The sequence below is a fragment of the Puma concolor genome, chromosome F2 (assembly GCF_028749965.1).
Source record: "Puma concolor isolate L17-30 chromosome F2, mPumCon1.1.hap2, whole genome shotgun sequence".
NCBI classification, from domain to species: domain Eukaryota; kingdom Metazoa; phylum Chordata; class Mammalia; order Carnivora; family Felidae; genus Puma; species Puma concolor.
Window position 1 is genome coordinate 36,240,001 of NC_141684.1, and position 24,585 is coordinate 36,264,585.

The window sequence follows — 24,585 nt, forward strand, 5'->3', positions numbered from 1 at the left end:
GAACCATCTGTTTGTTCTCTATAGTTAAGAGTCTGTTTTTTGGTTTGTCACTTTTCTTTCCTCTGTTATGTTTCTTAAATTCCACATTTGAATGAAATCATATGGTATTGGTCTTTCCTCTAGAAAACTCCAAGAAAAAAAACAATCACGTTAATTTTAATCACAATTCCTATTTCAAAGTGGGGTATGATTCCAGACTAAAGAGAGCTCTGAAGCCTGGAAAGAACAGCTTAAGCGGAGTAATTCACCAAGGTCAGGATAATTCTGAGCTGGAGAGTCTTCCAAAAGGCTTCTCTTCAACTTGCAAAGAAAACTATTGAGAACGAAACTTCAGGAAATATTTCCACCTCATCGGGACTTAAGCTTTCAAGAAAGCTTTACCTTGACATACAAGGGGCATTTAAAAACTGGCGCTAAAAAGATAGATTTGCATGAGGGACAGATGAAAATCCCATAATCACATGCTAATAATCAAAGATGAACTACAACCGCCTGCTGCTATTTACCATGGAGGACTACAGGATTAATATTAACAATGTAACTGACACATCCCGATACAGGGAAAGACGACTGCTGATCAAAATTGAAGACAGAGAGGGAACGAAGAACAAATTGTTGGTTTCACAATTAGCCACAAAGTTATATTGATAATGGTTTGTTGGATGTGACTACAAAGTAATGAGGCATATTTAGATGTGCTTGTGGAGTCAGTGTCATTGCACTACAGTGTCATTGTCATTACAATCCACGCCACCCGCTGTGAAAATGCAAAAACCACGGTGTTCTTTATTTTGGAACATCTGCATGGTAAGGTGGTAAAATAAGTCTTAATTCTGTCCAGTAGAGAGAAACTGTATGTGAATGTGCTTCAATTTATCTATTGTAGCTTCTGGCTCTCATTCTGTAAAGTTAATTTCAGCTGTGGACCTTCCTCTAACTTTCCTTCCCTCCATGAAAGGGAGCAAAGAGAAATATGTGCCTTCCCCAGAAAGCGGTCTTGGAGTTATCCATGGTTTGAGTAAGCTTGAGATGTAGTCCAGCTCGTTTTGTCATTTGTGGTTCACGTAAAACATTTTTAAATGGCTCGCGCTGCGCAAAAGTGGATGACGCCACTGTGCAAAGGAGTCCCGGGGAACTTCCGCGTGTAGACGGTGCCTCAAAGTCGTCTTGCCCCTGGCTGAACACAGCACCTGGCTAGCCTGCACTTCCTGGCTACGTAGCTCCTCTTGACACCACTACCTAGAAGCAGGGCAGCCGTTTAGTTAGCAAAGCCACACTTTGTTTCTGTGATCTTTTCCCTCTCCTTTATCCCCACAGCCAGTCATCACGGAGGATCGATCAGTTCTAGAATCCGTCTCTTGGTCCTGGGATAACTTTGCATCTCCCCTTTGCAATTCACTCCTCCGGGGGGCTCTCCACCATTCACCCGGCTATAATTGGTCTTCCCACTACCAGTCTCTCCCTCACTTCACCCCATCCTCCATGCTGACCTGGAATTAACTGTCTGAAATACAGATATCATCCCATGACAGTGCTGCTAAAAACCCTCAATGGTTATCCAAAGGCTCTGGGTTCAAGTACTACAACTCACTAAAGAGAAATGTCATGGCATTACATTATCCTATTTGTTTGCTATTTCTGCACCCTTCCCTCCATCTGTCCTTACCAGCAATCTGGGACGACTGATGTACAAATGGAATGCACCCACTTGGATGAATGACAATATGTAGGTATCATTTTTATTATTCCTCTCTTACATATTCTTGGATCTCTAAACTCCACTCTGTTCAATAATAGCAACACTAAAAATAAGGTATGCATGCTACAGTTCAATATAAAAAAGTACAAACACAGACACACAAACACACATTTGAATATCTCCCCAACAAAACTGTGCAACAAGACTTTATGAAGCCAAGACTGTGTTAAAGCAGCAGAGGATGAAAAACTCTGAGCTTCACGACCCTCAACATCTGCTGCGGCGATGCCCTTCTGCAAAGCCCCTGGGGTAGCATTTCCCCAACATTCTCCCTGCAGGTCAGGTTTGCCACTGGGACACAGGTGGCACGAGTCAATGGCCCTCTAACGCCTACAGCTTTCCGGGGCCTGGACCCCCACACACTCTGCCAGGCTTGATGAGCCTCTACGGGAGGCCTGGAGTTTTGGCCTGGACCACACGGAAACCGCTTTATCCAGGCCTCCTTTTGGAGAGACGAGCAAACCCATCTACCTTACACATCCCTGTTGCCCTAAGATTCTCCTTTAAAAGGCAAGCCTTTCCCCAGCTCCCAAGCCCTTCTCGCTCATTTCCTCAGCCCCATTTCCTCAGGACTTCCTTCTTTCACCTTACTGTCTGTATTAGTTCAATCAATGAACACTCTTACTAGTATGCAGGTCTGTTTCCAGCCCTCCCATCTTTGCTAACAATTTTATCAGACTTTATAAAATAATTTGCCAATCTCATTTTGGTTCTTCTGCCTTGATTCCTGGGTATGCATGCGCTGTTTCCTTGGCTTGCCACGCACTCGTATGGCACCTTGTCGACCTGGTATGTTCTTGTCATCCTCTCTGAGGGGTCTCAGAAACACCTCCTCCGGGAAGTGCTCCTCCAAGATGCCATTCACTGTGTGACATCTTAGCTATTCATCTTCTTGCCCCCAGGCTCGAGCAGTTTGAGGACAGGGGCTCTGTCCTCATTACCTCTAAATCACTAGTTCCTAACAAAGGGTCTGGCCTGTTTGCTGAATGAATAAGGAATAGCCATGCCTTTCTGCAAGCCGGTGGCAACTAATATGGGGACAGCACTAACTCCGCATCCTTATAAAGGGACGTTCACAATCAGAGATAAACAAACAAGAGAAACAATCCAAGTGCCGCTTCCATACAGGAGACCTCAGGTATAATTGGCACAGAAGAGCTCCTTGGGCTGCAGAATGTAAACTCATTTATGACCTGGAATAATTGTTCATTCAACGAGCTCACAAGAAAGAACTTGTGAGGCTTAGAGAACTCTGCTCGCATGCTTTGAAAAGCAGCCGGAGCCGCTTGGGCTGAAGTCTGTTTGTTTTACTTTTATCAAGTAAAAACTAATTGCTAATGTTTCCTTCCCCCCCCGCCCCCCGCAAAATAGTTTATGGCCTAATGTACAAGAACCACATATCTGAACTGGCTTTCAGAAACATCAGAACTAGCAGCAGCCAAGAGTCCCATGCCCCAGACTGCCAAACAGCCTCATGTCTGGAGAGGAAGGCTGAGAAAGGGGAAGCAGGACATCAGCAAGGTCAGGCAATGGATGTCTGCAGTCACTCTACAAGTAATCAGGGCCTGCTGGGGCCATGAACTACCTAGGGGTTGAGATCCAAAGATGATATACAGTGGAGTGAGGACAGAGAATAAAAAAAAAAAAAAAAAACCCACAAGTGGTGCAAACTCAAGCATTCTTGAGTTTCCACCTCACCTACACCACTTACCAAGCACATGACCTTGGGGAAAATTCTCAACCATTCACCACCTCAGTTTTTAGAATTGTTTTGGGGAATGAAGGACAAAATGTTTATATATGAACGAACCTGGGACACAGAAGACAAGGAACACATGAGAGAGATAATTAAGACATAGTTCAGTCCTTCCAGAGGCCTGCCTTCTGTCAGTGTAATAAGAGTTTAATCCACACGTTTCTTTATTCATTCGTCCATTCACTCATTCATTCAGGAAATATTTATTGACGACTCACTATGTCTCAGGCCCTGTGCTAAAAGAGACAAGTGTCTGCACTCATGGGCTTTACCTTCTAGTAGGAGGGGGGACACAATAAGAAACAGAAACATATATACATAAAGAAAATGTAGGGGGGTGATAAACGCTCTGCAGTAAAATACAGGTGAAGGGGCTGGAGAGCGATGAGGATATGCCGTTTAGGTAAGGTGACAGGGAAGGTCTCTTTGATAAGGTGACAACAGGCAAAAAGTGATGGGACAAACCATGTAATGGGCAAGTATCTGCCCAAGGAGGGCTGTGCCTGGTGTGATGCAGGGCAGCCCCACTGGCGACTCCAATCAGGACACAGGGAACCTGGGAGCCAAGGCATCATGTGCTTTGAGGAGCAGCCTCATTCCCTGTGCCCTGGGCCCTGGGCCCTCGGGCTCCCACTCTCCTTTGCACGGACCCACAGAAAGGACTCCATCGGGAACACTGAGAGTCCTCTCCCCAGCAGGAGACCAGCACTGAGGGGCTACTCAGAGGACCAGAAGTATGTGGGGATGAGGAGCAGCCTTGGAGAGCAACCAACATTCTAATCCAAGTGAGATCAATGTACGTCAGGAAAGATGTAGAATGTTCGCCAGCCATCATTACAGGGTACAAGAGACGAGAGAAATCCTTGCGTATGAGTGCCGAGGGGATGCGGAATAAGGAAAGATACAAAGAGAGGCGGAGGCTTCAGTGGGCTTTGCTTGGAGTGGAGGTAGAGAGGCAGAGAGCTGGAGGACGGCCGGTTACCCCGGGAACCTCCAGAAAAATGAGATGAACGACTCTGCATGCCTCAACACACAAAATTGTGTTTAAGAAGTTTGAGGTTCCCCTCAGTCCATCCACAGACTCTGAAGACCACAGGTTATGAATCTCTGCTTTAGCGAAAGGGGCCTTATCTCAGTCTCGAACTCCCAACTTCAAGGTCACTACCCAGAGGGCCCGGTGGAACCTGATGGCCGCGGTGGCTGGTGGAGATTTAGAAACGGCAGCCTTGGAGCCCTAACTATAACCTCCAGCTTCACGGAGGTTAAAGCAAAGTAAAACATTTTTAAACGCTGGATTCTTCCTTTCCTTCTTTAGGCTACCAGAAGGTTCTCGACCCAAACTGGCAACTACACGGCACATGCACTCCTCAGCCTCCCCTCACCCTCAGCAGGCACTGCTCACTCCCCTGCTGGAACCAAGGTAGAGCCTTCACAATGTTCTCAGCACCACACTCCAGAGCTCCCGCTGATGGCGGGGTACCACACACAGACGTACACGTGATCGTGGCTTCGGCCCCCCCTTTATACTGGAGATGGTGTTAGCCATCAACTGGCAGAGGAGTGCGCGGTTTGATCTTTTTTTAATCTAGTAAAAGAACGAATTATGTAAGATTTTTGCATATTTCCTCATCCTCTGTGAGCAGCTGTCAGGTTGAGGCTGTGGTGAGAAAAGTCCATTTTCCATTTGAAGCTAAGGGACTGATTAACACCCCTCAGGTTCAGGTTCAGAGCAAGTGGCCCAAGTAAGCCACAAAGCTTCTTAGTAAAAGTCATAAATCTCAAAGATAAGTCACGTGTGTGCGTGTGTGTGCCCATGCGTGTGTAAAGGGTTGCAGAGAAAAGTCTGAAGGCAGGCAAGAGGTGATAAGAAGAGAGATAAGATCTGAAGTCCTGTGAGAGCTGAGAAATCATTCTGGTCTAAGAAAAGTAAACCTTGCAACACTATCAAAGTTGAACCAGCAGGTAAGCCAGTAAAATGCTTTTATTATTTGCCTTATTTGGACTTAGTCCATATTTCTGCTTAATTGCTCCTCTCATTTTCTTGGGTAATAATTATAAGGCTAACTTTTCAAATAAAATAAAATTGTTCCTCTGCTCCATGTAGACTGGCTACAAAGCAGGTTAAGGCAAGTATCCCCAAGCCCGTGTCCTAGTCACTCACTCTTGGAGCTTCTATGTAAGGGCTGGGTGAGGAACACTGTCTCATCCTAGCTCTTGCACTAATTATCTGAGAAGTCACTTGGCAAAGTGGGTCAGTGGGTCTCTCTGGGCTCAGTTTCCTGGTTCATTAAAGTTATTATGTTTATTATTTATTATTAAGCATTTATAAATACATTTGACTAGTAGGAGGTGTACGTGGCGGGGGGGGGGGGGGGGCATGCTGGTGTGCACTGGGGGGAGGAGGGGTGTAACCATCTTGCAGGATAAACCAGCAAGTAGTTCCATAGGTTCTATTGTGAGTCTCTAACCCTAACCTAGTCACTAACCTTTCTGCCGTTGGTCATGAGACCTTAGCAAGGGTGAGATGGGAGTGTCTAAACATCCATCATTGCAATGTGTAAGAAATCAAAGCCATGGCTCAGTAATGCCTTTCTTTCAATGGTTCAGTAATACCTTCTGAAACCCAACACAATGGAAACCTTCACTTTGCCTACACTCACTGCGACTGCATCCTCTTTGCTGCAAAGTGAGGCAAGAAAGCCCACAGATGAGAAATTACTTATTTCTTATAAAAACAGCATATGCAGTGTTAAAATTACTTAGAAACACATATATTACTGTCTGCATACTGAAATACCTTCTAGAAACTTTAAGATCCGATCCCTGACTTCCCATCTTACTCTGTATCCCAGAGGTCGATTCCCGCAAACTGCATTTGCTAGGCTGTGCCAATGGCTTCAGGGTAAATGCGGCCCTTGGGAAGCACTGGTGGGAGGCTGGGAGACAGGGAGAAGACAGGGCATTCCGTCCCCTCCTCCCAGTTGGCATTCTTTAAAGAGGTGTGTCTGGCAGTGACTCCTCCGTAGTTCCTCCTCTTGCAAAGCTGCTCCCTCTGTGGCCCCAGCTCCTGCTGAGGCAGCCCCCACTATGGTTCCAGCTCTTGCTGGGTGGTTCTCCCAATACCCACAACCTCCTCCCTTTGATCTTCCAGCCCTGCAGGTAACAGCAGCAGACTCCTGCTGTTGCTCATCTCTGGAATGCCTCCCGGTGCCTTCAGCCCTCCCAATGTTTGCAACAGATTCCCTCCGTGGGACCATTTGGCATGGACTCTGCTTTCCTGGCTGAATCCTGAGTCCCACCCAGGGACTACCTGTCTGTAGAGAACAGACATCGTGTCTAAGAATACACAGGTTTCAGGGGCGCCTGGGTGGCTCAGTTGGTTAAGCGTCTGACCCTCGATTTTGGCTCAGGTGATGATCTTGCAGTTCATGAGATCAAGCCCCATGTTGGGCTCTGGGCTAACAGTGCGGAGGCTGCTTGGGATTCTCTCTCTCTCACTCTTCCTCTCTCTTGCTCTGCCCCCACCCTACACGTGTGCTCTCTCTCTCTCTCCCTCTCTCTCTCTCAAAATAAATAAATAAACATTAAAATTAAAAAAGAATACACAAACTCCAGGAAATATACTTGGCAAATTCGTTCCTCCTGCTGGAAAAACTCTCTCAAAGGTGTCATTTGCCAGACCACCTAATGTGTTGGAGCTGAAGGCATGTGTTGGAGCTGAAGGGACACTAGACAGAGAATTAGAGAGCCAGAACTCACTTTCCAGTCATGTGACCTTCACAAGTACCTTAGAGTCAAATGATCCTGAGGTTATTCGTGTCACAGCGGGATAAGAGTTCATCTGGTCGGCCCGACTGGCCGTTAGACCCAAACACAGGAGGGCCTGGAAATACGTTTTAGAAACCGACACGGTCGTCGCAAATCCAAATGTATCACTATTATTATATGAGGCACAGCTGACTTCCATAGAACAAAAAGTGCTTTGCACCCAGCTTAGCCTGATTTTGATTTCTCAGCCTGATTTGTACCCAATGTACTGACAAAGTGCACAGCCTCGTGCTTGGCATTTCTCCTGAAGAGCTGTGTGGGTCCCAGCTCTGATTTGTGTGCCAGGCTCTCCTTGGCATCACGGCAACAGGGCAGTTCACCAAAGACCACACGGAGAGGTCAAGGTCAACTTACCAATGTCAAGGACCCGCTGCTTCGCCGTATGCTGCCGAGAGTGCCAGTACTTCCAGTATTTCAGCTGCTCATCTCGGTTTTTGTCTTCACTGAAGACCACCATCACCACGCTCTGTAGAGAGGAGAATCACAGGTTTTACTTTCTGCCCAGGGCCTCCGATGCGTCAGCCTCCAGTTCTGGCAGTCCGGCCAGAGGTGTGCTCCCGTGGGGCTGCTTTTCTTGCTTTACAAAACCCAGACAAGCTCGGCTGTGCAGCTTAGTTTGTTTACAGATGGGCCTATTTAAAAAGTGATTGGGAAATGAGAACCGTACATAGGAAAAAAGAATCCTACCTACTCGTTACCACGAGTCATAAACAACCAAATTAACCAATGAACAGCACATTTATTGTCTTGTGGGGCGAGTGGGAATACCAAAAAAATCTATTTGGTACTGAAAACAAACACATTTTTGAAATTCTGTATTCTGAAACATAGAATTTGGTGCCATTTATAAAGAAGCAAGCACCTAGGGGCGCCTGGGTGGCTCAGTCGGTTAAGCGTCCGACTTCGGCTCAGGTCATGATCTCACGGTCCGTGAGTTTGAGCCGCGCGTCGGGCTCTGTGCTGACAGCTCAGAGCCTGGAGCCTGTTTCGGATTCTGTGTCTCCCTCTCTCTCTGCCCCTCCCCTGTTCATGCTCTGTCTGTCTCTGTCTCAAAAATAAATAAACGTTAAAAAAAAAAAAAAACATTTTAAAAAAAAGAAGCAAGCACCTGTTTCTAGCCTAATTAAGTGCCTCAGGCTGGAATAGTGGAGTAATGAGAGAAATACTAAGGTAATGAAAGAAATACTACAAGATGAGTTCACACTGATGAACATGGATCTAAGTTACAGACCAAAAGCTACAAGGCCAACTGTTTTATTTATTTCAACACAGTTTGGATGGGCTTTCTTGGAAAACTAATCATATCTTGTAGAAATAAGAATCCAAAACCCCTTTGAGTTCTAAATGATAAAAATCCTCATTAAACTAAATAAATGTTAATTCACTGCCACTTACGAGATAAGACCCCACCAACACAAACAACCCCAAATCCCTTTAACTACAATATCAGGGATACTGGTGTTCTCCTCCCTGCATAACCAAAATACTTCTTGGACATTTTCCTACTATTGCAGAATGTTTCATTGATTCTCATTCCTTAATAACTTCTCCCTTGTAGCATTTTGCACACTTGTAGTCATTTCATTAATTATTTATAACTATTCTGTCGATGGCAATGTCTTCCCATTGGCTTCCAACTCAAAGAGGACAAGGACAGTGGTCCTGGTGCCTGGCAAATAAGAGATACACAATACATGCTTGCGGCTGTACCGTCAACTCCAAATCGGGCTGATTCCCAAAGTATGTGTGAACATTGGTTACACAGGAAAGCAGGTGTCTGTTAGGAACACTAGTTCGGAAATATCCCTATTATTCGGATTCACAAGCAGCATGACCCTCGAAGGTACAGAAAGATGACAAGAAGAGGCATCACTGGCTATTCTGGTGGAACTAAGAGCCACAAGCGTTTCATTCTTCTCTCTCCCACTTCCTGAATCTGTCTTCCATTTCCTGAAACTTCGCCATTTACAATAGTCCCCCTTAACTGTGGCTTCTGTTACCCACAATTGGTCACCCACAGTCTAGAAGCAAAGAAGTGTCTTCTGATATCTCATCCAAGGGTCAACAGTAGCGTAACGTTACGGTCACAGTGCCCACATCATTCATGTCACTTCATCTCCTCATGTAGGAATTTTATCATCTCCCATCATCACAAAAAGAAGGGTGAGCAGAGTATAGTAAGATATATAGAGACAGAGATACCACATTCACATAACCTTTATGACAGTATATTGTTAAAACTCTTCTATTTTATTATTAGCTATTCCTGTTAATCTCTTACTCTGCTAATTTATAAATTAAACCTTATCATAAGTACGTATGTAAATGAAAAACCATAGCATATAAATGGCTACATACTATCCATGGTTTCAGGCATCCACTGCGGGGGTGGGGGGGACCTCCAATGTATCCCCCACACATAACAGGGCAAGGACTACCATATATGTAAAAGTTCAGGGAGTGGTCTCCTGGTGTTTCTTTCTTTCTGTTCCAAGATAAAAATAGCAGGTAATTTTTTTTGTAGCAAATGACTACGTTAGCCTAAATAATGGCATATTCTTGGTCTGGAAATTTGTTTCTTCAGTAATACAGAAAAACGCAGTTTGAAAATGCTATTACCAAGCATACATGCTTCTATTCAGAATGACACTGTTCTCAAAAATTAATGCTGGTGGGTTCCAAGTGCATCCCTCTTTTCCTCCATGTTGGCTTGCTCTCCCAGAGCTGAGGAGGAAGAAAGACCCCTCTGAAAGGCACCATTCTAACTCTCCAAGGGTGTTAGACTGAAGTCCGTAAGAGAGCAGGGCTCTTTCTAGCCAAAATGAACAGATGGAAATAAATTAAATATTAAATTATTTCCACAGTTTCAATGAAGTAGAATTCTTGGAAGAGTGTCTATACTCAAACTCAATAGTCATGGCCTTAGAATGTGAACCATCCACCATCTTTTCAGGGTGAAGATAATGGTGCTGTTAAGAGGGTGCATATATATACTGGTTATAGACTTATACAATCTAAAAGAGTTATGCATGCGCTGGTAATTTACAAGATTGTGTTTTAAAAAGTAAATTTATCCAGAGTCTTCTTACCAGGCATCCACACGTGGGGGTATAGGGTAGGAAGCCCAGCATATATATCCAGAGGTGGGTCCCAGGCGAAAACGCTTATGGCTTTTAGCCCTCCATGTGACTCAACACAGTGTACCTTAGTGGTTAAGAGAATGAGTTCAGGAATCTGACTGCCTAGGATATATCCTGGTTCCCTCACATTTTAGCTGTGTAACCTTGGCCAGTTACTAGTCTCTAAAAGGCTCCGTTTCCTCATCTGTAAGATTACAAAAATAGTGCCTATATCATAGGGTTGTTAGTTTCAAACAAATGGACTGCTAGATATATGGTACTTAACACAGTGCCCGGCACATAGAAGATCCACCCAATAAATATTAGTTGTTACGTTGTGGCGCTTGTTAGTATCATGGCATCTCTCTGTCATTGTTGTCGTCATTAATATTATTATTATATCCCTCCACCATTACGATGATTATGAGGAGGAGGAGGATGGCCCCCCTCTGCCACAGCCTTGACCACAGGATAGGGAACACACCAAGCCCCCTTTCCGCCTACAACGGGCTCAGCCTTGGGTAGGACATTCGCTCCACATCTTTCTCTCACTCCCAGCTGCCCTGCCTCCCGCAGCTCTGATCTGGGACTGGGACAGGCTTACAGGGAGGAAGAACTGCTGGCCTGAGAAATGACCAGCAACCTTCCTTATCTTTCTCACTGAAACAAAGCCACAAAACCCAGCTGACTGAGAGATCACTGCTACAATGATTTTACCTAAAACTAGTAACAGACAAGCTGGCCAGCAGGTGCCCAAATACTCTTCTCTCTCTTCTCCTTCATTTGTTACCTTTGCATGGGCATCTGGGATGGGGGCAAAGTCACTATGCTCTCTCTAGGGACAGCATGGCTTTCTTCTCAATGTACTAAAGAGCTTAGGAGGCGGTAGCTATGGATAAAATAAGGTGGGGTGGCACTATGCACACAGCATGTAAAACAAATCATTTTACAATCGGGCAGGAAAGTCCTTCAACCTCTTTTCAGAGAGCTCTGCTATGATTTTCCTTTTCAGGAGAAAAGGATTACCAGTTTCCTCCCTTCTTGGCCGCGGCGAGAATGCCAGAAGCTGGTAGGCTTCCGGCACAGTTCCATTTCCAACAAACGGAACTAATACTCATGAATGTGAAAACTCCACCGAGTCACTCCTGGTAGGGATCATGTCATGCCTCACTTTACTCCTGAGGAAGCACCGGGCTGCAGAAGGGCTTTGTAAGCAAGTCGCAAAGGGTCCGGGGACACAGAATAAGTTGCAGCCTCCCTCACAGAAGACAGCCGCAGCTCTTTCCTTGCCCACAAATAGGCTCCGACTTACAACTACCTGCTTGAAAAATTAAGATCAATTGATTGAACACAAGAACAACAACTAGGTAGCATAAAGGTAATGAAGGAAACTGGGAAAATCCCTTGGATACAGCCAGAAAGCATGTCTCAACCATGTCCCTCCCTGGGGTTTATTGGTTACTGATTAAAATGATAAACGGTAAGCCAGTGAGTTCTGTCCTGCTCCAACTCTCTGACATTTGTTCTGGAATTATTTATTTTGGAATTTTTTCCACACCCTCCCGCAAGATGAAGGAAGGTAGCAATTCCCTTCATCTGATCCCTCTGCGCTTTATTTGAGAAATAAGGATCATACCCTAACTTTGCTGATTGGGTGTCGGAAGCATTTGTTGTCTCCAGTCTCGCTGAGCGTTATGGCATAGAACTGTCCTTTGTTGAGGTAGGTCATGGGGCCTTCCCCCTGCTTCTGACGCAGAGACTTGGTAGCTTCCAGGGTGTATTGAAATGTGCCACTGTGAACAGAAAACAAACAGTGGTCAGATTCACTCACTTGGACATTTCTGCCTTCCTAATCAATTTCACATTGACAGCATTTTGTAGGAATATTAACCAATATTTACTCCATTTCAGAGACAAAACACAACGTATGGCAAAGAGATGAGACCAGACCAAAGGTCATTGCTAATACAATGTATAGAGCATTTCTAATAGTGGCTCATAAACCAGATGGTTTAGAAGGAAGAGAAAAGTCCATGAGGAGCCTGTCCAATTACGTAAGGTTGTGCCAGAAGAATCTGTTAGGTCTTGGATGGCAATCAGTAACGCCTGAAGCTTAAGAATCGATAGAATTTGCCACTTTTATCCCAACAACAAGCCAAATGTGTGAAAGCTTTTGTTTAATTCATACCTGTACCTAGACCTCTTTTTGTACAACCAAGATGTTGCAAAATAGCTATATCCCACTTGAAAACATTTTGAAATGTGAAAACCTAAATGAAACTCAAACATTCACTATTGAGAATCTAGTTCCATAGCAGAAACTGGGTTTTTTATTTTTGGTTTTTTGTTTTTTGCTTTCAAGACTGCAAAAGAACTCATGAAAGGGTAACTGCTGTAAATCAGGAGTTTGCAAACAATGGTCCCCTGGCCAAATCTAGCTCACTGCCTATTGTTGTAAATAAAGTTTTATTGGAACACGACTACATTCATTCATTTATGTCTTGTCTATGGCTACTTTTATAACAGCAGGGTTTAGTACTTGTGACATATGGTATGCCAAATCTAAAATATTTACTATATAACCCATTGCAGAAAAAGTTTGCAGATCGCTGCTCTACATAATTTCCCTAATATATAAAAGCAAAATAAAATAAAAACACTGATTTTCCCAAATTTGGAGAATTTATCCATTATTTAAAGTAAACAGGTATGCGCCACAATCTCTTTTGTTTAAGATGTCCATTCAGAAATATTTCTTTCTCCTACACTGCTGGATGGCCTATAGTGATAATCCAATAACCAATGTTTTGTGTATTTTTTTAATCATCAAAAGCTCTTCACTGGGCCTATTGTTTTCTTAGCTCTTTAATTCAGTAGTCTTTGAAAAGCTGGATGTAAAAATGTGTCAAAGTTCACCTCTTAAAATGACCTACTTACAACATTATGGGGGACCCCTACTTTCTATGTTAAACATTTCGGCAATGTTTAATTTTTTGTAAGTTTTGTAAGGAGAATGAAATGTGAAGGGCAAAACAATATTCCTCATTTCATGATAAAAACCTTACCCTTAAACTGATAAACTAAGCAAATTCCAGAATATGTGTCTTAGAATTAGGTAGGAAATAAATCATTCAAGACAGAACCAATTTCACTGTCATTTTGCTTAGAAAAAGCAATTTCAGTACAGCCACTGAATCATAAAATTTGAGAGTTGGACAGGATATTAAGAATCACCTAGACCAGCAATTTGCAACTTGTCTAGGGCACAGACTTTGTTTTAAAAAAAAAAAAAAAAAAAGGAAGAAAGCTGTGAACCCTCTCTCCAGAAAAAAAGCACATATGAACAGAAATAGTTTTGAATCTAATTTTGGGGAGTTCGTGCCCCCTAAGCCTGTCTATTCATAACATAAGAAAAAAAAAAAAAAACACCTTCCTCATTTCACAGCTGAAGACAGGCTGAGAAACTTGCTCACTCCAGTGGACAATGACAGCAGCAGAAAGAGAAGACAGGTCAAGTGACTGACAGGTCAATGTTCTTTTCACCAACCAGACAGCTGACTACATGGTGATTTGGGCTTATAGCATGCAAATTATGTATGTATTTCCACATTTTAGAAGGTTATTTGGAACTCTTATCTTCCCCACCATGCCCCTTCCCCCTCATGAACACCACACACCCAAATTCTGACTGGGGAGACCAAACGGGGAGTCTGAGGTTGAAGCAAGATCCTGAAGGATGAGGAGGACATTAGGCGGAAACAGAGAGAACAGAAGACAGCCACACACATAAAAGCAAAAGGGGCAAGCGATACAGTAGAGGACAAAGTTTAAAGTAAATGGACCAGCAGACAGAGGGCTCTGACTACCTTCACGAGTAACTTGCGTTTAATTAGGTCAGAAATCACTGGTAAGCTTTATAAATGGGAGAGAGATTCATTTCTTGCTATTTTCTCCTATCTACAGACACGATCACGACCGAGGTCTTTGAACATCTGGCACCTCTACCTAGAATGTTCTTAATACTCCTTCTTTCCCTGGAAAACTCCTGCTAACTGTCCTTCAAGATGTGGCTCAAATGCCCCTTCCTGCAAGCTTTGGCCCACCCCCCACTCCTCCCAACCCACATCGCACACACAGGCCTGTAGGTCCTCTCAGCTTTCTGTTTATGTATCTCGGTGGCAGGACTCACCACTTACAATTTGTATTACAATTGCCCATCACTACACTTGTCCCCTCCAAGTCTACGGGCCTCTTGTAGGGAGAGGGTGTATCTCATCCCCATCCCTCTCGCATGGCTTGTACACGGAGGGCACCAGAGTGTACGGTACCTGGTAGCTAAATACGTGCAAAGTGGAACAGAAGGAAGAAGAAAGTGTTGGCAGGAAGCTCACTTATATTTTTATAGTTCAGAACACGAATAAGAGTAAGTTGCAAGGGACAGGACAGGTAGAATAGGATATTCGGCACTTGGCGAGTATGATGAAAGTGTAGTAAGAAAGGTCAGGCAGATCTTTACCCCTCTAGGGTGGGTAGCTGGAGGATGGTTCCATCCTTAGCCACGATAGGAAATAAAAGCAGACCGATGAAAGAAGAGGAGAAGGAAGGAAAGGAAAAAAAAAAAAAGAGAAAGAAGGAAAGACAAAGAGTTCCATTTATTCACATGCTGTGTTGGAGCCCATGCGTCTGAGCTTTAGAGGATCACCCAAGAGGGGATATGTAACCAAAAGAACAGAGAAAGGGTCCGGGCCTCAGAATGTAGGTCAAGACTGGAAATAGCAATTTAGAAGTCATTGTAATAGAGAAAATAATTTTCTTTTAAAGGTTCAAAAGTATAACGTAGGGAGACATTTCAAGTGTTAGCAGTTCATCAGTTTCTAGGGGCATCTCCCGGGAGCCTACCTTGATGCCTGGTCGTACATGTACTCCTCAGCTCCAACGGAAGCACTCCGGAATTTCTGCAAAATTTACGAGTCATCAAAATTAAAACAAATAGGTAAGTCATCATGCAAAAGAAACAAAAAGTGACAAATGTATCCAAACTGTTAAATCCTCACTTCAGAAAGGAAAGTGACACATTTTTTAGTACTGTGTTTTCAACTACAATGAAAATAGTTGTCATTTGCGCACAGAACTCACATATCACCTGCACACTGAGAATTATGCTGGACAGAAAGGGTATTTGTGCTTTGCATATTATTCACATGTCCATATTCACACGTCCACAGGTGTTGCAAAAGTGTCTGCAGGTACTGGAACCTGTTTCTTCAAACATATAAAAACAACTCTTCCATTTTCTATCATTGCCAGTGCATATTCCAAAAATCATAAATTCTTTTTTTATTTACTTATTTTAAAAGGGAAGGACAGAGACAGAGAGAGAGAGAGAGCATGAACAGGGAAGGGGCAGGGAGAGAGAGAGAGAGGCAGACACAGATTCCGAAGCAAGCTCCAGCCTCCGAGCTGTCAGCACAGAGCCCGACAAGGGGCTCGAACTCACAAACCGCAAGATGATGACCTGAGCCAAAGTTGGAAGCTTAACTGACTGAGCCACCCAGGCGTCCGAAATTCTAACATTTTAACTGGCTACCTGTATAAAATTGAGGCAAGTGCCATGTTTTCTGCATCTGCAAAATGCTTATTTACAGTGATTAGACGGATAAATGCGTTAATAGATATAAAGGACTAAGTACAGTACTCGGTACATGGTGAACTCAATATATGTGTATTAAATTCTATTCTATAGTAATCACTTGACCATATTCAGTGCCCTTCTCTAAGATCATCTTTATCACAATATTCTAAGAGTACGTTTTGGAGGGAAACTCTAAAGCCTAGTATTATGTGTGAAGAAGCCTGGATCCAAGGATATCCAGTTGTTATTTAGTGCAAGCTGGAAGCACTTGGTTACATTTTAAAACCTTTTTAAAAGTAGATGTGCAAACACCCCCACTTGATCCTGAAGTGAATATAACAGGATGAAAAAGCACTTGGTTGACCACACACACCTGCTCCTCCCAATGTGACTTTTTTCTAGTGTCTCTTTCAAAACAACAACTTTCCTGCCTCTCTTTTCACAGCCATAAGCTTCCATTCTTTGACCACAGCTCACCAGTTTCCTTCACAGGAAAGGGTTACTCACAGCTATTTTCCAAACTTTCTTCACGATCCTTAACCACCATCTCTAGAATTCACAATTTATAAGTAAAATATACAGGATACTTCTTTTTATGTCGTCTTATAAATTCCCTGGATCCAAGAAAATGGTTTCTGCCATCAAAGTGCATTTATGTGCATCCTAGGAGCTTGTTGACTGGTTCAATAATTGTGACAAAGAATCAAAGATACAGATTTGCGTTTCTTTTGCAATCAATCAATGAATCAATCAATCAACAAAGCATTCAATGGGAATCTTCTGGGGCTCCACCGAAAGTTGGTTGAAGAGATGGGCAAATTCACATGAACAACAACCACAACAAATCGAAGTAAAATAGACCAAACGACTAAATGTGAAAGTCTATTTTGAATCATTCATCCATCCATCCATCCATCCATCCATCCATCCATCCATCCATTCAGGTGTCCTGGATGGAAAAGCAAATAATGGGCGTTGCCAGGAAAGGAAGGTCAGCAAGATGACAGGACGATTTCGTAGAAATTGTGGAGACTGTTCTAACCCATGGAAGCTAAAGAGAAGCTGGATCAATTGAAGGAATTGAGAAAAAGTAATCCAGGTGAAAGAAAACCAACATGAGTCAAGACAAAATGATGGCACAAATGTGGTGTGTACATGGGGACAAGGACACGGGCCTGATTTGATTATGAAGGGAGGACCTAAAAATCTAGGTTAAACATTTAGTTTCTCGGGCAACCAGCCATATTTTAAGTACTAAATTGCCATATGTGGCTAGTAGCTACCATAATGGAGCGAATACAGGAAAATTTCCATCACTGTAGGAAGTTCTATTGGCCAGGGCTGATCTACGAAAAGGTATTTATACTTAGTATAGTTAAGAATTAGAAAATTTTGGAGTAGGAGGGTAGCATGATGAAAAGGGCACTTAAAAAAGGGATAGAGGAAATGCATTTCCAAGGTCTCCTTTGATGGAATATGCAGTAACTCATAACAATACGAATACAACTAATTCTGGTGGACCAGCATTAGTAAACACAGGCCTCAGTGAATTTATTGTTCATGCCGCAGAATTCTGAAACCTGAGGACTAGCCTACTAAAACACATTAAACTTATAAATTCTGTGGTTCTAACCCCTCAGGTGATGTGAGAAGGTGTGATATACTACGACTGTTCAGACTCAAAGGGACTGCATGCTGACTAAAACACAGAATCTTACCCTAATAAGGCACATGTGAACAAGAACTATGAAAAAATAAAGACAGTAAACATGTGGCCAAAATGTCTAAGCTTACAACTTTATCCTTCATTATTTTATATTGTCTTTATAATTAAAAAATTAAATGTGTGGTCCACCTGGAAAACACCATAATCCTTCATGAGACCCGATCACATTGATGGGTCATTACAGCCCTACCTGATTCAGTATGGAGAGTCATACCCAAAATGTTTGGGTCATTCTGGTTACAGTTACCAAGTTTCCACAACCATTTGGAAATCTTTTCACATAATTTGTAGAATGCCCAAAGGCAAGCAGACAGCCAACAACACCGTACTTTACTGTGATTTGATGTGTGCATCTATACATTTCTTAATCATGTGGACTGAGAAAAAGGAGAGTAAAGAAGGTACAGTAACATATATTTTAAAGACGACCCTGAGAGGACTCGAGATATCAGGCAATATTAGAATGTTACATTTAGGGGCGCCTGGGTGGCACAGTCGGTTAAGCGTCCAACTTCAGCCAGGTCACGATCTCGCGGTCCGGGAGTTCGAGCCCCGCGTCAGGCTCTGGGCTGATGGCTCAGAGCCTGGAGCCTGTTTCCGATTCTATGTCTCCCTCTCTCTCTGCCCCTCCCCCGTTCATGCTCTGTCTCTCTCTGTCCCAAAAATAAATAAACGTTGAAAAAAAAAATTAAAAAAAAAAAAAAAGAATGTTACATTTAAATTTTGGATATTAGAAGTCTACAATTTTTTTAGGTGGGAGGAAGGAGACGTCTGCTTAAGAGTCTACTGGAAAAAGACAAACGATTCGTCAACTGTCAGAAAATCAGATACTTTCTGCCTCCGTGTCTTTGATCAGCCACCAAATTTCTTAGGTCTTATCATTCATTTATTCATTTATCCACTCTTTCAATAAAGACTGAGCATCTGCTTCGTGTCAGGCAGTGTGCTAGATGCTATGGGTACCAAAGTGAGCACAAAGGGAAGAGGTGCGTGCTCTCATGAAACTTCCGGTCTACCAGAGGAAACATATTCATTAAAAATACCATTCATTCAAAAAAATCACAAAGTGGTGCCAGCACTCTGGAGAAGAGCAGCAGAGTTGTAGGAGAGCACAGCACGACTGAGAGAGTAAAAAATCAGTCCCACTGACAATCGGCCTTTGTGTACTACTTCTGGTGGCACACGGACAAGACCAACAATGTTTCCAACAGAAGCCCAGAAGACAGGAACACAGCTACGAAAGTGGATCCCACGTCTTCCTTCTAAGGAACTGCTGCTTTCTTAGCAAATGCATCCTCAGTCCTGCTTGGCTTATCTCATCTCCTGAACTATGGTTGCCCAATTTCCAGACTGCCTCAGTGACTTCTCATATCCAGTCCAGAGCTGGCTGTCACCTCCGTAATCCCTCTTTACACTTACCCGGTATAATCCCAAACACTATGAAGACCAACTCCCAAGTCTATGTTACAGAGTTGTTCCTAAGGGTCCCCTGCTGAAGCAGGCTAAATAAATGTAACTTTGATTGCAGATGTGTTCACGGTAGTTGCTGGTAGACTTAGATACAAAGAAAACTGACTCTACTAGAAACTGAAGGAAGAGGGCAGGGAAGGATTTCCTGAGGAAATCACACAGGAGGAAGGGTGTGGGAGGTGGCAAAGAATATTCTAGAACAGTGTTGTCCAAGAGAATTTAGTTTAAAGATGGAAGTCTTCTGTATCTTCTTTGTCCAATACAGTAGCCACAAGTCACATTGAACACTTAAAATGGTAGTTAGTGGGACTGAGAAACTAAATTCTTGATTTTATTTAATTTTCATTGCCACATGTGGCCAGTGGCTATGGCATTACACGGCACACTTCGAGAACATGGAGCAGCATGCACAAAGGTCCTGAGGGAAGAGGAAGTATTTCAGGTTCACAGAACCGAATGGAGCCCACAGCAGAGAGCACAAGGGGGAAAGAGGTAGAAGATGAGGTGGGAAAGGCAGAAGAGAAGCAGAATATGCAATGCCTTGTATACTCGTTAAAGATTTATATCTCAATCTTAAAAGCGATGGGATTTAAGCGGGGAGTGACATAATCAGATAAGCATTTTGAAAACACTATCCCTGGTACAGTGTACAAAAGCAGGCAGTATTATAGGCCAGAGAAACTGACAGATTGGGCCAGCATGGTGGAAGCAGAATGGAGAAAAATGGATTTGAGAAATGTTTAGAAACATTGATAGAATTGATAATGGATGGGGGGGGCAAAATATCAAGAAATATCCTAGTTTCTTGAGAAACCAGGATGGTGGTGCTACCCACTAAGGTGGAAAACACAAGGAAAGACTACAGATCAGATTCAGGATAGATGGAGAGTCATACGCAGTTAGATACGAAGGTCTAGAGCAAAGAAGACAGACATGAACTGGAGAAAACATGTGAAAGCCTTTAGAGATACATGACAACTGAAGCTGTGGACATGAAGCCAAGAGCATTTTTTTTTTAATTTTTTTTTCAACGTTTATTTATTTTTGGGACAGAGAGAGACAGAGCATGAACAGGGGAGGGGCAGAGAGAGAGGGAGACACAGAATCGGAAACAGGCTCCAGACTCCGAGCCATCAGCCCAGAGCCCGACGCGGGGCTCGAACTCAAGGACCGCAAGATCGTGACCTGGCTGAAGTCGGACGCTTAACCGACTGCGCCACCCAGGCGCCCCAACCAAGAGCATTTTTAAGAGGAAAGAGTGATCAAAGTATCAAATGGTGCTGCAAAGTACCAGGTGTAACAGACAAGGGCTTCCATGGCCATTGTGTTCGGGAGGTGGGAAGACGACTGCTATCAATCTGAATAACGGGTCATCCAATCACAGCAAATTTGACTACACACAGAGAAACCGAAATCTTCCTAAAGTATAAAATGTATATGCTAAGCGTTTTCCAAAATGTTGCTTGATGCAGAAACAAATGGATGTAATAAAAGGAGAGAAATCTGATGGTACCGTATGCATTATATCAATATGTCTAAAATAAACATAGTAAAACCAAGTGCATTAATCACAAGTGAAACTATGTTCCAATTTAGTACTTGATTCAACATTTTTAAGACTTTTATCCTTAAAAAACATTTTTTTTAATTTGAGTATAGTTGACACACAATGCTAAAGTAGTTTCAGGTGTCCAACATAGTGAGTGAACTTCTCTCTATATTATGCTACGGTCGCCACAAGTGTAGCTGCTATCTGTCACCATAGGCTTTTACAGCATCATTGACTATATTCCTTACGCTGTGCCTTTTATCCCCATGGCTTATTCATTCCATAACTGGAAGCCTGTATCTCCCACTCCCCTTCACCCATTTTGCCCATCTCTCCCACTCTCCTTCCCTCTGGCAACCAACAGCTTGTTCTCTGTATTTATAGATCTAATTCTGCTTTTCGTTTGTTTATTCATTTGTTTTGTTTTTTAGATTCCAAAATGAGTGAAATCATATGGTGTTTGTCGTTCTCAGACTGACTTATTTCACTTAGCATTACACCCCCTAGGTCCATCCAGGTTGTTGCAAATGGCAAGATCGCATCTTTTTTTGTGATGGACTATTACTCCATGGTGTGTGTGTGTGTGTGTGTGTGTGTGTGTGTGTGTGTGTGTGTGTATACAAGATATACATATCTTTCTCTCTTTCTTTCTTACTAAAGTGTTATTCTTTAAATGTGTGGGAGGAAATGAGCTCCTAGTTAAAATATTAATCATGCTGGGGTGCCTGGGTGGCTCAGTCAGTTAAGCGTCCAACGTCAGCTCAGGCCACGTTCTCATGGTTCATGAGTTCGAGCCCCACATTGGGCTCTGTGCTGACAGCTCAGAGACTGGAGCCTCCCTCAGATTCTGTGTCTTCCTCTCCCTCTGCCCCCTTTCCTGCTCATGCTCTTTCTCTCTCTCTCTCTGAAAAATAAATAAACATTAAGAAAAAACTGAAAAACAATTAATCCTACTGGACAGGGCTTAGATTCAGGATAACTTCCAGTTATCAGTCTACAGATGAATATAAAATCACTAACTAACCATCGTAGATCTATTGGGTATGACAAATAATCATTCCTTGCTTTCATTTCAGGATTCTCTGCAAACTATGTTAATTTGACAAGTAACATACCAAGGACTGAATTATTAAATACATGGTAGAAATATCTGGTGCTTGCCCATGTATATAGTTCTTCTCATTCCTAAGCACATGGCAGAACTAAACTTCTCAGCCCTCTTGCAGTTAGTTAGTTAAGACCATGTGACTAGTTCTAGCCAATGAAAGATGAACAGGAGTGATGCATGTCACGATCAGGTCATAGTATTTACAAGTCAGTCTGCAATCTTCATGATCTCACTTCCCAAGCAGGGGGGCCCAGAGGCCACATATGAAGACAGGAATGTCATAAGATGGACGGAATCTGGATTCCTGAGTCGTTAATTAGAAAGAGGTCTGCAGACATGTATCAGGATTCTTACTAATAAGAAATAAACTTTTAGTGTATTAAATCACTAAGACTCTGGTGCTCCTTTATTCATACAGGTAGATAGACTCATTTTAACTGACACAAAATTGTAGTACAGAATAAGCAAATTCTTCTTTCCATTTTGATTTTTATTATGACTGTACATATAATTTTTCTGTAAAAACTCCTTTCCATGTCTTATAGACCAACAGTAAGCTTCTACAGGACAGAAATCAAAGCAGCACCAGTAGAAGTAAATATTTACCAAATGTTCTTACACAGGGACTGCACAATATAATAGCTAAAATCAATCCATTAAAGAACTTTTTAATGTTACCACTGTCTTAAAAAGCTCCCAGCCTCAGTTGAGCCAAACGGCTCACTTCTCTGATATCCACCTACACACACATACACACACACACATACAGAAGAATCAGTCTCTAATAAGAAATGAAATTTGTAAGGCACCTGGCTCAGGCAATTAAGCATCTGACTCTTGATTTTGGCTCAGGTCACGATCATATTAGTGGGCTGGAGCCCCACGTCGGGGCCCTGTGCTGACAGCATGGAGTCTGCTTGGGATTCTCTCTCTCTGCCCCTCCCTGACTCACATGTGTGCTGTCTCTCAAAACAAATAAACATTTTTAAAAAATAAAATTTGCGGGGCACCTGGGTGGCTCAGTCGGTTAAGCAGCCGACTTCAGCTCAGGTCATGATCTTGTGGTTTGTGAGTTCGAGTGCCGCCTCAGGCCCTGTGCTGACAGCTCAGAGCCTGGAGCCTACTTTGGATTCTGTGTCTCCCCCTCTCTCTGCCCCTACTGTGCTCATGCTCTGTCTCTCAATAATAAACGTTAGAAAATTAAAAAAAAAAAGTAAACCCCCTCTCTTATAGGTTATGAATTTCTCAATTAGGTTATATAACATTTTAAGAAAAAAAATATAAATAAATAAAATAAATAAAATAAATAAATAAATAAATAAATAAATAAAATAAATAAAATAAAATAAAATAAAATAAAATATAACATTTTAAGAAAAAAAAATAAATAAATAAAATAAATAAATAAATAAATAAATAAAATAAAATAATATAAAATAAAATAAAATAAAATAAAATAAAATAAAATAAAATAAAATAAAATAAAATAAAATAAAATAAAATAAAATAAAATAAAATAAAATTTGCTAATTCAACAAGAGTCCCAGACATTTTAATAGTTTTCCTGGGGGCGCCTGGGTGGCGCAGTCGGTTAAGCGTCCGACTTCAGCCAGGTCACGATCTCGCGGTCCGTGGGTTCGAGCCCCGCGTCAGGCTCTGGGCTGATGGCTCAGAGCCTGGAGCCTGTTTCCGATTCTGTGTCTCCCTCTCTCTCTGCCCCTCCCCTGTTCATGCTCTGTCTCTCTCTGTCCCAAAAATAAATAAAAAGTTGAAAAAAAAAAATTAAAAAAAAAAAATAGTTTTCCTGAAAGAAGTACCAGATTTTAGACAAATTTTTCTTAGTGAAATTTACCTGGTGAAATTACTCACCTAATCTTAGAACCAGTTAGCAATGCCATGACTAAAGATAACAACAGATCTGATTCCATTTAATTTACATCAGATTTAAATACAATATACAACGTAAACACTGATTTCCAAGACGAGGAGGGCCGCTACACCAAATGTCCTGAGAATAGTCTTCACGTTGAGTTTCATGTAAGTTACTTTCTCATTCCCTTCCAAATAAAACCCCAAATACAATAGTTTCCTTTCACAAGCCTCCTTATCTACAACACAAACACAACCGATAACATACACCCCCAAACAGCATCATGGTTCTGTTGACATTGGGCCACCTCCGTGGACTCTTATGTGACTAATGGGAGATTTCCACACCCGCTGAGAAAAACCTCAGTGGCAAATTTTTAATGAAAAAGCATGTGCCCGACATTCCCATGTGAAGTAAGCTGCTTTTGCTTTCCTCGCTGAAACATCCCAACTGCCTGTGGGCAAATCATAAATATTCAATAATGCCAAAAAGCTTACAAGATCCCTGTTCGGTTAAAAAAAAAAAAAAAAAAATGTCTGTTAACTATTTTAAGCAATATGGCCCAGGAAATTATGGAAGCTAACTTCAAGGCATTATTTTTTATTAGAAAGACATTGAAAGTTTGACTATAAAGCTACCAGAACTCAAGAAATATGGTAGCCTCTTAAGGGCAGGGGATTTATCATGTCTCACTCTGCTCTTCCCCGATTTCACACAGTACAGCAGGGACTCAGTGGTGACAGAGGGTCACCAGAGCAATTTGCCCAC

The 24,585-nt window shown here is 42.5% G+C and overlaps 1 protein-coding gene across 4 annotated transcripts in view; it reads right to left on the reverse strand.

The window, feature by feature from the left end:
- The window catches only part of GRHL2 (grainyhead like transcription factor 2), a 176,253-nt gene that overhangs the window by 83,116 nt on the left and 68,552 nt on the right, over window positions 1-24,585 (reverse strand). For all 4 annotated transcript variants that reach the window (XM_086695141.1, XM_086695139.1, XM_086695138.1 and 1 more), the window contains exons 5-7: window positions 15,362-15,417; window positions 12,099-12,255; window positions 7,698-7,809 (exon numbers count right to left, since the gene is read on the reverse strand). In XM_086695141.1, the coding sequence (XP_086551267.1) occupies window positions 7,698-7,809; window positions 12,099-12,255; window positions 15,362-15,417 (325 nt within the window). The remainder of the gene's footprint in view (window positions 1-7,697; window positions 7,810-12,098; window positions 12,256-15,361; window positions 15,418-24,585) is intronic.